Source organism: Arvicola amphibius, chromosome 12, assembly GCF_903992535.2.
Source record: "Arvicola amphibius chromosome 12, mArvAmp1.2, whole genome shotgun sequence".
Lineage (NCBI taxonomy): Eukaryota > Metazoa > Chordata > Mammalia > Rodentia > Cricetidae > Arvicola > Arvicola amphibius.
The window spans coordinates 43,036,300-43,048,595 of record NC_052058.2 but is presented as its reverse complement, the minus strand read 5'-3'; the positions used below and the strand labels follow the sequence as shown (position 1 = coordinate 43,048,595).

The 12,296-nt window shown below is 47.2% G+C and overlaps 1 protein-coding gene across 2 annotated transcripts in view; it reads right to left on the bottom strand.

Annotated features, from left to right (window-relative positions):
• Positions 1-1,697, bottom strand: part of Ube2e1 (ubiquitin conjugating enzyme E2 E1) — a 60,251-nt gene extending 58,554 nt beyond the window's left edge. The window contains exons 1-2 of one of the 2 annotated variants that reach the window (XM_038349235.1): positions 1,547-1,697; positions 792-976 (exon numbers count right to left, since the gene is read on the bottom strand). In XM_038349235.1, coding sequence (XP_038205163.1) covers positions 792-943 — 152 coding nt within the window. In that variant the 5' untranslated portion in view covers positions 944-976; positions 1,547-1,697. The remainder of the gene's footprint in view (positions 1-791; positions 977-1,546) is intronic. The other variant, XM_038349236.2, reaches the window with a different exon arrangement.
• Between the last annotated feature and the right edge of the window lie 10,599 nt (positions 1,698-12,296).

The following is a 12,296-nucleotide window of genomic DNA, read 5'->3' as shown; positions in this document are numbered from 1 at the left end:
AGGCAGGTGAATCACTGGTGAGTTCAAGGCCAGCCTGGTCTACAAGAGCTAATTCCAGGACATCTAGGACTGTTACACAGGGAAACCCTGTATTGAAAAACCCTGTATTAAAACAAAAAACAAAAAAACCAACAACAACAAAGTCTCCCCGAAAACTATAGAACAGAAGTTCTTAAACAGAAAAAAACAAAAAAAAAACCCTATCCCCCCCCCCCCCCCAAATAGCTGAAATAATCATTTTACATTTACTGATTCATTCATCTGCCCCAAACCGGAAAAGGCTCTTCAAATTCCACCAGAAAACACCACCTCAATTTCTTAACCACTAATGGGAGCTGGTTATTCCTTAAGCAAGTTACGGAGGAGAAAACTCTATTCAGAAATCATCACCCCTGCAACAGGTGAGGAAGAGACATGGTCAGAATGCGTTGAGAGTTCCCAGGAAGGTCTCCTTAATTATGAAGGAGGATGACAGCCTCCGGGAAGTCGCAGATTCGTGATTACTAGGAAGAGGACTCTGAAATCACAATCAGACTCACTCATAAAAGTAATGAGGATTCTTGAAACTTCAACAAGGCATGGACGAGGCCAGCCAGAACTCCTGTATATGGACAAGGAAGGGTACTAACAAAACCAGAAACAGCAAGCAGCAGAGAAAACAGGTGGGATTCCCATGCCCCATTTTCCTGCCAGAGAACACAGGAGAACGTTGTCGTTGAAGCCACCCTCCCTGATGTGCAGCACGAGGCAACTGGGAAGCCAGGACGCCTGTGGGGAAGGGAGTGGGGTACCTCTTGGCGCTGGTGGAGAGGAGCTTCGAGTTTTTGCTCATGCTGACTTTACTCTCCTTCTTCTTGGGGGTGCTGGCTTCTTTCTCGGTCTGCTGGTTGGAGGACGAAGATGAAGAGGAGCTGGAGCTGGCCCTCGAATCGTCATCCGACATAGCGAACCCCCCACCCCACCCCGCGAACGGCCCCTGCAGGGGGAGGAAACAAAACAGAAACACAGACCATGCAGGAGCCGCAAAGAGGGAACTCCGCTGTCAGGAGGGCGCGGGCCGGGCCGCCCCCGCCGCCCTGCAGAGGATCGGGGCCCACCGCCACACCGGCCGAAGGGACGCGGGGGCCGCGATCGCGCGGGGGAGCGGGCGGCCCGGGGAGGGCCGGGAGCCGCCGCCGCGGTCCCCGAGGCCTCCCGGCGTCCGTTCGAGTTCGGCGAGGTCGGGACTAGCCGAGCCGGGAGAGTGGGTGAGGAAGCCGAGCGTGGGCCGCGTGGGCCGCGGGGGACACGGCGCCCGGCCAGGCCCGGCCACGCGGGGCTGCGCTCGCACAATGCGCCCCGGGCGGGCGGGTCCCCGCGGGGGGACCGGGCCGCGCTGACAGTTCGCGCGGTCCCCGCCGCCCCAGCCCCGCCGCCCGGGCCCTCGGCGCCCCCGGCCCGGCCCTTGCTGCCCCGCGGCCCGCCCGTGCCCGCCCGCCCCCGGCCCCGCGGCCCCAGGCCCCGCTCACCCGCCCGCCCGCCCGCCCGCCCCGGGGGCCCCCCGCACCTCTCTTTGTGTCTGGCTGCTCCGTGCCGCCGCGGCGGCTGCTGCTGCGGCTGCGGCTGGGCCTGGCCACTCGTGTCTCGCTCTCGCTGGGAGAGAAGCGGAAGTGCAGCAACAGCAACTATTAACCAGGCAATGGCTTCCCCGGCCGCACACGCTCCGCGCCACTCCTCCTCTCCGCCCCGCCCCGCGCCCCTCCCCCGCCGCACCTGGGGGCCGCGGCCCGGAGCCCCGAGCGACCCCGGCCGGGCCTGGAGGACCCGGAGCCGGGCGGAGCCGCGGGAGCCGGGCTGGATGGGGGGTACCGAGGAGGGGGGAAGTTCTCCCCCAGTGGGGCTTTAGGAAAGGGCTGGGGGGTGGGGATGAGGTGGCCGGTGTGTGTGGAGGGGGGAAGATGGTACTCTCCTGGCGAGGACTTTGACTCCTCCTCAAAAGTGATCGGTTTAAAGAAAAAGAAAGAAAAAAAAAATTAAAAATCCCCTAACAGGGTTTTCCTTTGGCCTGACACTTGTTTCTCCCTCTGGCAATTTACTTGCTAGGAGCAGAGGTCACGCCTATGAGAAAAATCCCAGACTAGGTTTCTGTTGAGGACACCAGGCGTGAGCAATTTACATTAGATACACCTCTTCACTTGTTAAAGAAAAGGATGTGGTTTTTTTTTTTCTTTTTTTCCACTGTATGCGATTGGAGTTCGTGACAGGTAGCTGCGATCTGTAACCGGGATTGGGAGTTGTAAAATCACTGGGAATAAACCTTAAACCGCTGGTTTTGACAGGATTTGGAATTCTTAAATTAGGTATAAAGTCTGTGTTTTAGAAATTGGGGAGAAAGTTCTAGAAAGCACCTTACGCACTTTTTGCTCCAATACGATGCTATTCAAACAATGTTTTTAGAATAATCACACGGTAATGTCACTTAAAGTTTTCCTTTCGTGGCACCGTACCAAAACCTATTTTTAAAAAACATTCCACCATTAAATTAGGACTTAGTTTCTTACCCGTTTGTCGTTTGCCCTGAAGGTAAAAGGTGCCACAGACACAAGATCTTGGGCACTGCCCAGACTGTCACACTCAGATTTCCACAGTCCACTTTAAATGATCTCATTCAAATTGTCGTTGCTTCCCAAGGCAATAGTGTCTTCAGGTACCATTAACACGGGATAAAAAGAAAGCTGGTGGCAGATCCAGTATCCAGGAGAGCAGACAGCCTCACTATCTGGCTAAACCCCTCTAGCCTTCAATTTGAAACTCCAGCTGTGTTGAGATTCATAAAGTAATACTGCACTTTATTTACCCAGACTTTAAGGAAACCTGTATCTCATAGGAGTCGTCTTCAAACTGTGTGTAAAACCACCAGTGAGACTTCTACAGGTCAGCGTTTGAGCCTCCCGTCTGCAGAAAGAGTGTTCCTCCACTACCCAAGGCATATGAATTTTGAAGAAATCTCCACTTGTGTTTGCTTTTGTATGTGCTGGTAGAGTTTACAGATGATGATAACATTGGTAGGTCATGGTGGTTCAAGTGACCCTGCACTTGGCAGGCAGATGCAAGCAGACCTCTATGAGTTTAAGGTCAATCTAGTCTATATAGTAACATCCAGGCCATCCATAGGTACATACTGAGATCTTGTCTCCAAAAAAAAAATCACAAAAGCTAGAAATTAGTAAAAGAAGATAGCTATGTACTCAGAATATTCTGAAGTAAAGATTACTATTTATTTTTTTAAAAATAATTTAAAAACTGTTCTGTGTATGTAGACCAGGCTAACCTTGAACTCACAAACATCTTCCTGCCTTTTCCTCCTAAGTGCTGGAATTAAAGACTTGCGCCACCATATCCAGCTTCTAGCTTTTCTGCTTTTTCTTTTTTTTTTTTTCATGGTTTATTTTTTTATATTTAAAAATTTCCATCTCCTCCCCTCCTCCTCCCCCTTCCCTCCCCTCCTCTCCCCCCCTCCCTCCTCCTCCCCCTTCCCCTCCTCCTCCCCCTTCCCTCCCTCCTCCTCCCCTTCCCTCCCCTCCCCTCCACCCATACCTCCCCTCCCTCCCTCTCCAGGCCAAGGAGCCATCAGGGTTCCCTACTCTATGTTAAGATCAAGGTCCTCCCAACTCCCCCCAGGTCCAGGAAAGTGATCAACCAAGCTGAGAAGGCTCCCACAGAGCCCGTCCATGCAGAAGAATCAGAGCCCAGCGCCATTGTCCTTTGCTTCTCAGTCAGCCCCCACTGTTGGCCACATTCAGAGAGACGGGTTTGGTCGCATGATCCATCAGTCCCATCCCAACTGGAGTTGGTGATCTCCCATTAGTTCTGTCCCACTGTCTCCATGGGTGAACGCACCCCTCACGTTCCTGATTTTCTTTCTCATGTTCTCTCTCCTTCTGCTCCTCATCAGGACCTTGGGAGCTCAGTCCAGTGCTCCAATGTGGGGCTCAGTCATTTTCTTCGTCTATCGCCAGGTGGAGGTTCCCTCACGGTCCTGACTTTCTTTCTCATGTTCTCTCTCCTTCTGCTCCTCATCAGGCCCTTGGGAGCTCAGTCCGGTGCTCCAATGTGGGGCTCTGTCATTTTCTTCATCTATCGTCAGGTGGAGGTTCTATGGTGATATGCAAGAAATTCATCAGTATGGCTATAGGAACTGGCCTTTTCAGGCTCCCTCTCCTCAGCTGCCCAAGGAACTAACTGGGGGCGTCTCCCTGGAAACCTGGGAACCCCTCTAGGGTCAAGTCTCTTGACAACCCTCAGGTGGCTCCCTAAATTAAGATATATGCTTCCCTGCTCCCATATCCACCCTTCCTGTATCCCAAGCATCCCATTCCTCCGAGCTCCCCCCATTCTCCCCTTCACGCTTTTCTCTCCCCATCTTCCCTTGGCCCTGTCTCGCCCAACCCTCAAGTTCCCAATTTTTACCTGGCGATCGTGTCTACTTCCAATATCCAGGAGGATTACTATATCTTTTTGGGGGGGTTCACCTTATTATTATCTTCTCAAGGATCCCAAATTATAGGCTCGATGTCCTTTAATTATGGCTAGAAACTGATTATGAGTGAGTACATCCCATGTTCATCTTTTTGGGTCCTTTTCTGCTTTTTCTTTAGACAGTTTTGTAAATTGAGCCCAGAGCCTTAACACAAGTTGGACAAGTTCTCTACACCCCACCTAGATTGACTGGTGTACTTAGCTACAGGGCCTGAGGACCTAAACTGACCTCCCGGCCTCAATTTCATCATGAATAGAAGGCAAGGATACCCACATCATATTGACGGGTGGGATTAAATGTCTGTCTATAACCAACATGGTCGGTTAACTATTCTGCAAAGTCAATGAGTAATTCCACCCTGGGCCTGCTTCTAGGATTTTTCAAACCTAGAATTGATGATGAATAGTTTGTTAAAAAAAAAAAAAGGCAAACAAAAACCTCATGGTCAGAAGGTCAGGGCCATGTCTTGAGTCTAAGGACACCCTGGGTTACAGGTACCCAGGCTGTCACAAAATAAATAGATGAAGTTTAGAAAGAAAGAAACCATTTCTGCGAGAAGCAGAGCTGAGGAAGGAGGATGTTCACTCCCAGAGGGGCCGAGACTCCATCCTAGTTTACACTCGTGTTTCTGTTGAAGAAATGAAGGTGGAGAAAGTTTATGGTTTTTTTTTTAAACCTTTGTTTTTGTTTTTTAGTTTCTCGAGACAGGGTTTCTTCATGTAGCCTTGGCTGTACTGGAACTAGCTCTATAGACCAGGCTTGCCTTGATCTCATAGAGATCTGCCTGTCTCTGCCTCCAGAGTGCTGAGATTAACGCTATGTACCACCACGGCCCAGCTAGGACCATGGGTCTCATTCAAGATCATGCAGTAAATACAGATCTGATGCTTTGCCATCCACACGTGACCTTGTCAGTCCCAGCAGTACTGGTGTGGAAGAAAGACCTCAATTACAGTAAAGAAAAAGTATTAAATAAAACAGATCTCTGAGCCGGGTGAAGGTGGCGCACGCCTTTAATCCCAGCACTCGGGAGGCAGAGGCAGGTGGATCTCTGTGAGTTCGAGACCAGCCTGGTCTACAAGAGCTAGTTCCAGGACAGGCTCCAAAGCCACAGAGAAACCCTGTCTCGAAAAAACCAAAAAAAAAAAAAAAAAAAAAAAAACCCTAATGTACTTAGTGGGTATAATGTACTATGTACTATGTGCAGTAGGTATGGTGGCATGCATATGCCTGTAATCCCAGCACTTGGGAGGTTGAAGCAGGAAGATCAAGAATTCAAGAGTAGAAGGGTCAGGAGGAGTTCAAGACCAGTCTCTGATACAAAGCAAGTTCAAGACAAACCTGGACTACATGAGACTGTTTAAAAAAAAAAAAAGAAAGAAAGAAAATTAATTCATTAGCAATACCAACCAAGAGAGCTGAGACAGTGGGGAGATGGGAGCACAGTGTCCTCTACTCACAGTCTCCATCCTGAGGATAATCATTATTTATCCTACGTTTATGGATATGTTCCCATGTTTTCTTTGTAAAAGAATAATAACCATTATCTCCCTACTTCCCCATTCCCAGTTTCCCCAGAGGTAGCTGCTTCCTGTTGTAGGCTCTGGGAGTGCAAGCAAATGTTACAACCCCATTAAATGCAATGATTGGGCTGCTCCATTTACACTAAAAAACCAAACAAGTTTATGTAACTGGGAGCTGACATCCCAAAGGCATAGTGAGCCTGACTCTGCATTTTACCAAATTCAAGGCCAGACTGAGCAATAGAGAGAGACCCTGTGTGGAAACATGAGCGTGCGCATGCACACACACACACACACACACACACACACACACACACACACACACGACAACTAGCAAGGACATTACATTTGATAATATAGCTAGGGATGGTAGCTCAAGTCTGTAATTCAACACTCACAAGGCTGAGACAGAAGGATACCCCAGGCCATCCTGTGCTACAATAGTGAGTTCCACTGCAATCTGGGCTATAGCTTGAGACCCTGTTTCAGAAACAAAAACGAACAATAATTGCAAGAAATTGGATATGTAGGTAGATAGGTAAATAGATAGATGATAGGTAGGTGGTAGATAGATAGGTACACAGACAGAGACAGACAGATAAATGGTAGACAGGCAGATAGATGATAGGCAAGGTAGATAGGTAGATAGATAAGTAGATAATGCCTGTTTTCTTTTTCTTTTTGACTGCTTGTGGTTTGGGTGTGTTTTGTTTTCTATTGTTTGAGACTAGGCCTCCGTATGGAGCCCAGAGCGGCCTGTAACTTGCAATCTTCTTACCTCAGCATCTCAAGGTCTGGGATTAGAGGAGTTTATCACCACACCAGGCTCTCTTAACATAGTTTTTAAAACTTCTTTGTGACCAGATAGAAAAGATTTCCTTTTCCTGTCAAACAAACAAAACCATCTCGTGTTTGGAATTTTACAAGGGTTTCTTCAAAGAGGAACTCACTGCGGGCTTCACTTATAGTCTCCCATGATCAAACATCAAGGACTTTTTTGTTTATTTTCATTTTTTAAAAAAATATTTATCTATGTTGTGAGTTCATGTATGTATGTGTGTGTATGCACTCGTGTGAGTGCGTGTGTGCATTGCATGGTGTGAACATGTGGAAGAAAGAGGACAACCTGTGGAATCATTCCTTCTATCCTTCTTGAGGGTAAGGTCTTTTTGCCGAACGGAATGCCCTGCATACTTCGGTCACAGGACATAGTTAAATCAAGCTGCAGCTGACCTGGAAACTTCCTCGCTGATGGCCAGTTTTCGTAGTACCAAGGAGTGTGATGTAGGTTGCTGGCAGCGAAGGGCATTGGTGGTATTACCCAGCTCTGTACCCTGTGAGATACAATAACTACCAGCCTGGAAAGACGTAGGTAATGTGGCATGAATGCTATGGTGGGGGAGTGGGGATGGGGAGGGTGAGGGGAGGTGGGGGGAGTAACCAACTGCTCTTTGGTTAGCTTTAAGACCTGCTCCACGGGAGGAAACTCATGCCTGATACTATAAACCTTGTCAAGTATCTACTCTGGGGAAATATCATAGGTCTAAAGAGACTCTACCACTATTATTTTGCTAAATGGACATAGGATCAAACTGCCTTCTCTATGGGCACACTTGTCCTATACCTATAGATTGCGTGCCTTTAAGGCTTAATCAGAGATGCTTCTTTTTGCATGAGACCCACAACTGGCTGATGTCAGAGGATAAGAGACGGCAGAGCTAGGATCTAAATAGCATTTCTACACTCCCCACCCCCAAAGCTCAAGGAACATTATGGAAGAAGAAACAAAAAAAGTGTGAGAGTCAGAGAGGCCGGGGTGGATTGCCATGAAGCAGCATCTTGGGACATGACATAGGCAGTGAACCTACCTGCAGAAGACCTTCTCAAGATGACACATGATTGGCCCTGTCGACATTTCATCATGAAAGGGTTCGTGAGGCCCCACAGCATCCTGAGCGAGTTTTGAGGGTTAAAGGGGTGCAGGGAATGGGGTCTTACTTTCCTCAGGGGAGCAACCACGGCTAAGTGCCCATGCTTCAGTAAGTAACCTCTCCCTCATGTAGATCTATGTAAACTTAGTGGGACACACACACACACACACACACACACACACACACACACACCCCAAAACAAAACCAAAAATCAAAAGTAGGGCCTGGAGAGACGGCCCAGTGGTTCAGAGCACTGACTGCTCTTCCAGAGGTCTTGACTTCATTTCCCAGCAACTGCATGGTGGCTCACAACCTTCTCTAGTGGGATCTGATGCCCTCTTCTGGCATAAAGTTGTACTTGCAGATAGAGCACTCATACATTAAATAAATCTTAGGTAGTCCTTTTTTAAAAAAAAAAAAACTTAAAAAGTTGGGCCGGGCGGTGGTGGCGCACGCCTTTAATCCCAGCACTCGGGAGGCAGAGGCAGGAGGATCTCTTAGTTCGAGGCCAGCCTGGTCTACAAGAGCTAGTTCCAGGACAGGCTCTAGAAACTACAGGGAAACCCTGTCTCGAAAAAGCAAAAAAAAAAAAAAAAAAAAAAAAAAAAAAAAAAAAAGTTGGAAGGAGATCTGTTAGGAAAAAGAAGGTTTCAGCAGAAGTAGTGGGGATTGAAAGGGTAGCACTGATGAGAAGGACTAAAACTCATGTGGACATGTATAAAACTGTCACTAAAAGAAACTTTGATTTAAAAAGGAAAAGAAAAAAAACCAATTGATAGAAAAATCCAGAAAGGAGGAACCAAGGAGGAAGCCATCAAGGAAGTGTGGCTCAGGGGAGCAGCTCAGGATTTGAAAAGCTTTACATTATTTTAATTGATTACTATTCGAGGCCGAAGTTCTGGGGATCAGGTTCGAAGACAGCAGAGAATTTATCTTCTGAAGACTGGTTTGGAACTCAGTAGGTATGCAATAAAAGTTTAACGAAGGTCACACATGATGGTGGGCACCTATGATCTTAGCTTTGGGGAACCTAAAGCAAGAGGACCTCCATGAGTTCAAGACCAGCCTGGACTACATAGTAGTTTCAAGCCTAGCCTGGCCTATATAGTGACTCTGTCAAAAACAAACAAACAAACAAACAAACAAACAGTTCATCAAGGAATGAAGATAGAGAATGCAAGCCTTGGCTCAGTAGCTTTCCACAGAAGTGATTGGACTGTCAGGCAACAGACAAGGAATTCAGAGTTCTTGCTGTTGTTCCTGGGGGAAGAGGGCAGAGGTGACTCCAGGGATTCCCCAGTGTGAAAAGAAGTCCCAGTCTTGGTGCCAGAATTTCTGAGTTCTGAACTTGAAGTATCCAGAGATCACTGATGCACCCCATTCTGCAGACCGACAAGATTCTGGAATGTCTTCTCTTAGGGGGACCGAAAGGACTGAGGGATTTTGGGAATCCAGACCTCTAGATCTGGAATGTGAAGCAGTGGCCAGAGATTGCAGAAGTAGAATAGGACCTTCATGTTGCAAGGGAGCTGGGCTGTCTCCCAAGGCTGACACACCCTCGCCTGAGCACTAAGCTGGGCACAGGTTCATCACACATGTGTGTACACACAAATGCATATGCACTCAGTCACACACATGTACAAGAATGTATGTGTATATACTGCACACCCTCATGTGCGCACACATGCAAATATACACATACTTGCATTCATAAACACATGAATAGAAACACACACACAAATACAATTGGGAACTATATTACGTCTCACAATGAAGCACAGACAGCTATTGCCTGATGTGGATGAGTGAACAGACTCGGAAATACCCTTTCTCACCCTTGATTTTAGCCCATCCTGAGATGTCTTTCCCTATCTCTGTGAAATAGTACTGAGAAAGGAAATAATGGGCATGAACACTTTGCTTTGTGGCTGACTTCCCCTTGGGGTGTCAGGTGCTGAGAGTGGAGGGGTGACCTTGTCACTTGTCCCCTGTTCTCCCTGTTTTAGACTCTGCCATCTTAGAGATGGGCAGTGTAGGGAGGCTAAGAGCACAGGCCTTGACTTCCCATAGTTCTCTAGCCCTTCCTGGCTGCACGTGCTCGGGTCAGGTTTTTTTTTTTTTTTTTTTTTTTTAAATCCACTGCATCAGTGCGACTTATTCCTGAAGGGGTTTCTGAGGTTCAGTGAGAAATATCTTTGAAATCCTTAGTTGAACCCCCAGAATAGACCAAAAGAACCCAATGGCTACTATTATCACTGGAGTGATACTACACCCTAACACCCTAACACCCTAGCACTGATCATGTTTTGCACCCCGACACTTTTTAAAATTGACTTGGGATTTCCTTTGGCTGTCCTGGAGTCAAATTAGACGCTTACATGCAGCTAAAATAAATCTTACCCAGACACTGCTTCATTCTGTTCACTAGAGGCTGAAAAACGGTACAGAGTAGCAGAGAGGATCCCTGGCCAATTGCAGCTCAGCTCAGTGCTGAGTCCATACCAGAAGGCTACAGGACTCTCTCAAAGCACAGCCGCCAACAGGTGAGTCGGAGGGCATCGGACTTGCAACGCAGTGCGGTGCCCCTGCGGTTCTGCTGTGCCGGAAGGAGGGAGCAGGAATGGCCAGATAAGCACTGTTTCTGCAGACGGTCTCTGGGAAACGGCGGGGGGGGGGGGGGGGAGAAAGCATCTTTTCAGACTGTCTTCCCCTACTACCTAGAGTTAAGTCTCTTTTCCTCGAGAGAAAAAGGGAGCCCAGCCTCTCAGAATCATTAAATCAAAAGATCTGGGGAAAGCTGGTTGTGAGAAAGAGGAGATTTTTTTTTTTTAAAGAAATTAAATATAAGGAAGATCTCTGTGAAGTTGCTAAGTACAACATAGGCGACAAAGGACAGGTGGCAACGCTGTTCATGCTCCTGGACATGCCGGTTCTCCACCACAGGTCTGTGTATTGGATTGCATCTGTTTGAAAGGGCTGGTTTATGGGACGTCTATGAGATATTCAAGTTCACCTTTCCCCGTATTAGTGTGTGTGTGTGTGTGTGTGTGTGTGTGTGTGTAGATCAGAGGACAACATGCCAGAGTTGTCTATCACATGGGCCCCGTGGTTGAACTCAGGTTGTGGGAAGCACCTTTACTGACTGAGCCTCTTATTAGCATCTCAGTTTCTTTCTTTTCTTTTCTTTTTTCTTTTCTTTTCTGTTCTTTTCTTTCTTTCTCTCTTTCTTTCTTCCTTCCTTTTTTCTTTTTAAAAATGTTTTAAAAGATTTTGATTTTCATCTATGTGAATGTTTGCCTACATTTTTGTGTGTGCATGCCCGAGGAAGTCAGAAGGTGCTGGATCCTCTGGACTTTAGGGTCTAGAGTTACCTAGCCACCCTTTGTGTGCTGGGGCCTGAGCTCACGGCCTCTGGAAGAACAACACACAGATCTTAACCTCCTGCTCATCCCTCCAGCCCCGTTGTTTTGCTTTTGGAAACAGGGTCTCACTCTTAACCCCAAGATGTCCTAAAACTCACTATGTGGCCCAGACTGGCCTCAAAATTGTGGTCATTTTCCTGCCTTAGCCTCCCAAGTGCTGGGCATGCACCATCACACACAACTCATGATAGTTTGCCTATGTAAATTTTACTGTTTATACAATTCTTTTCTAACTCAGAACTCTAGTCATGAAGGGAAACACTTTGCCACTGAATGACAGCCCCAGCTTTTCTGCTCAAGTTCTTATTCTTTTTTTTGCAATTAACAGTATTTTCTTTTTTTTAATATTCAGGTTTTATTTATCAGTGTGTATATATGCACACATAATATGTGTATTAGTCAGGGTTCTCTAAAGTGAAAGAATTGATATAATAAATAGATATGTATCTCTCTCTATATATATATACACATACATATACACATACATATACATATACATATATATATATATATATATATATATATATATATAAGAGTATTCATTACACTGACTCACATGATATGTTCTGGGTAGTCTTGCACTGGCTGTCTCATAATGGAAAGGTCCAGGAGTTCAGGAGGTTGGATGTCTCAGCAGTCCCAATCTGGTGCTGAAGGCCTGGAACGTTCTTGGAGAGTTGCTGCTCTTCAGTCTGTACTGGAATCCCGAGGAATTGCCTCAGTGACATGCCAGAACTTGCCAGTTAGAGGGCAAGCAGGTCAAAAGCAAAGGTTCCTTCTTCCATGTTTTTTTTACGTGGGGTGGGCTGCCCCCAGAAGGTGTGGCCCAGATGCAGGGTGGATCATTCTTTTTCAAATAATCTGACTAAGAAGATCTCAAAGTGGACGGTGGTGGCACACG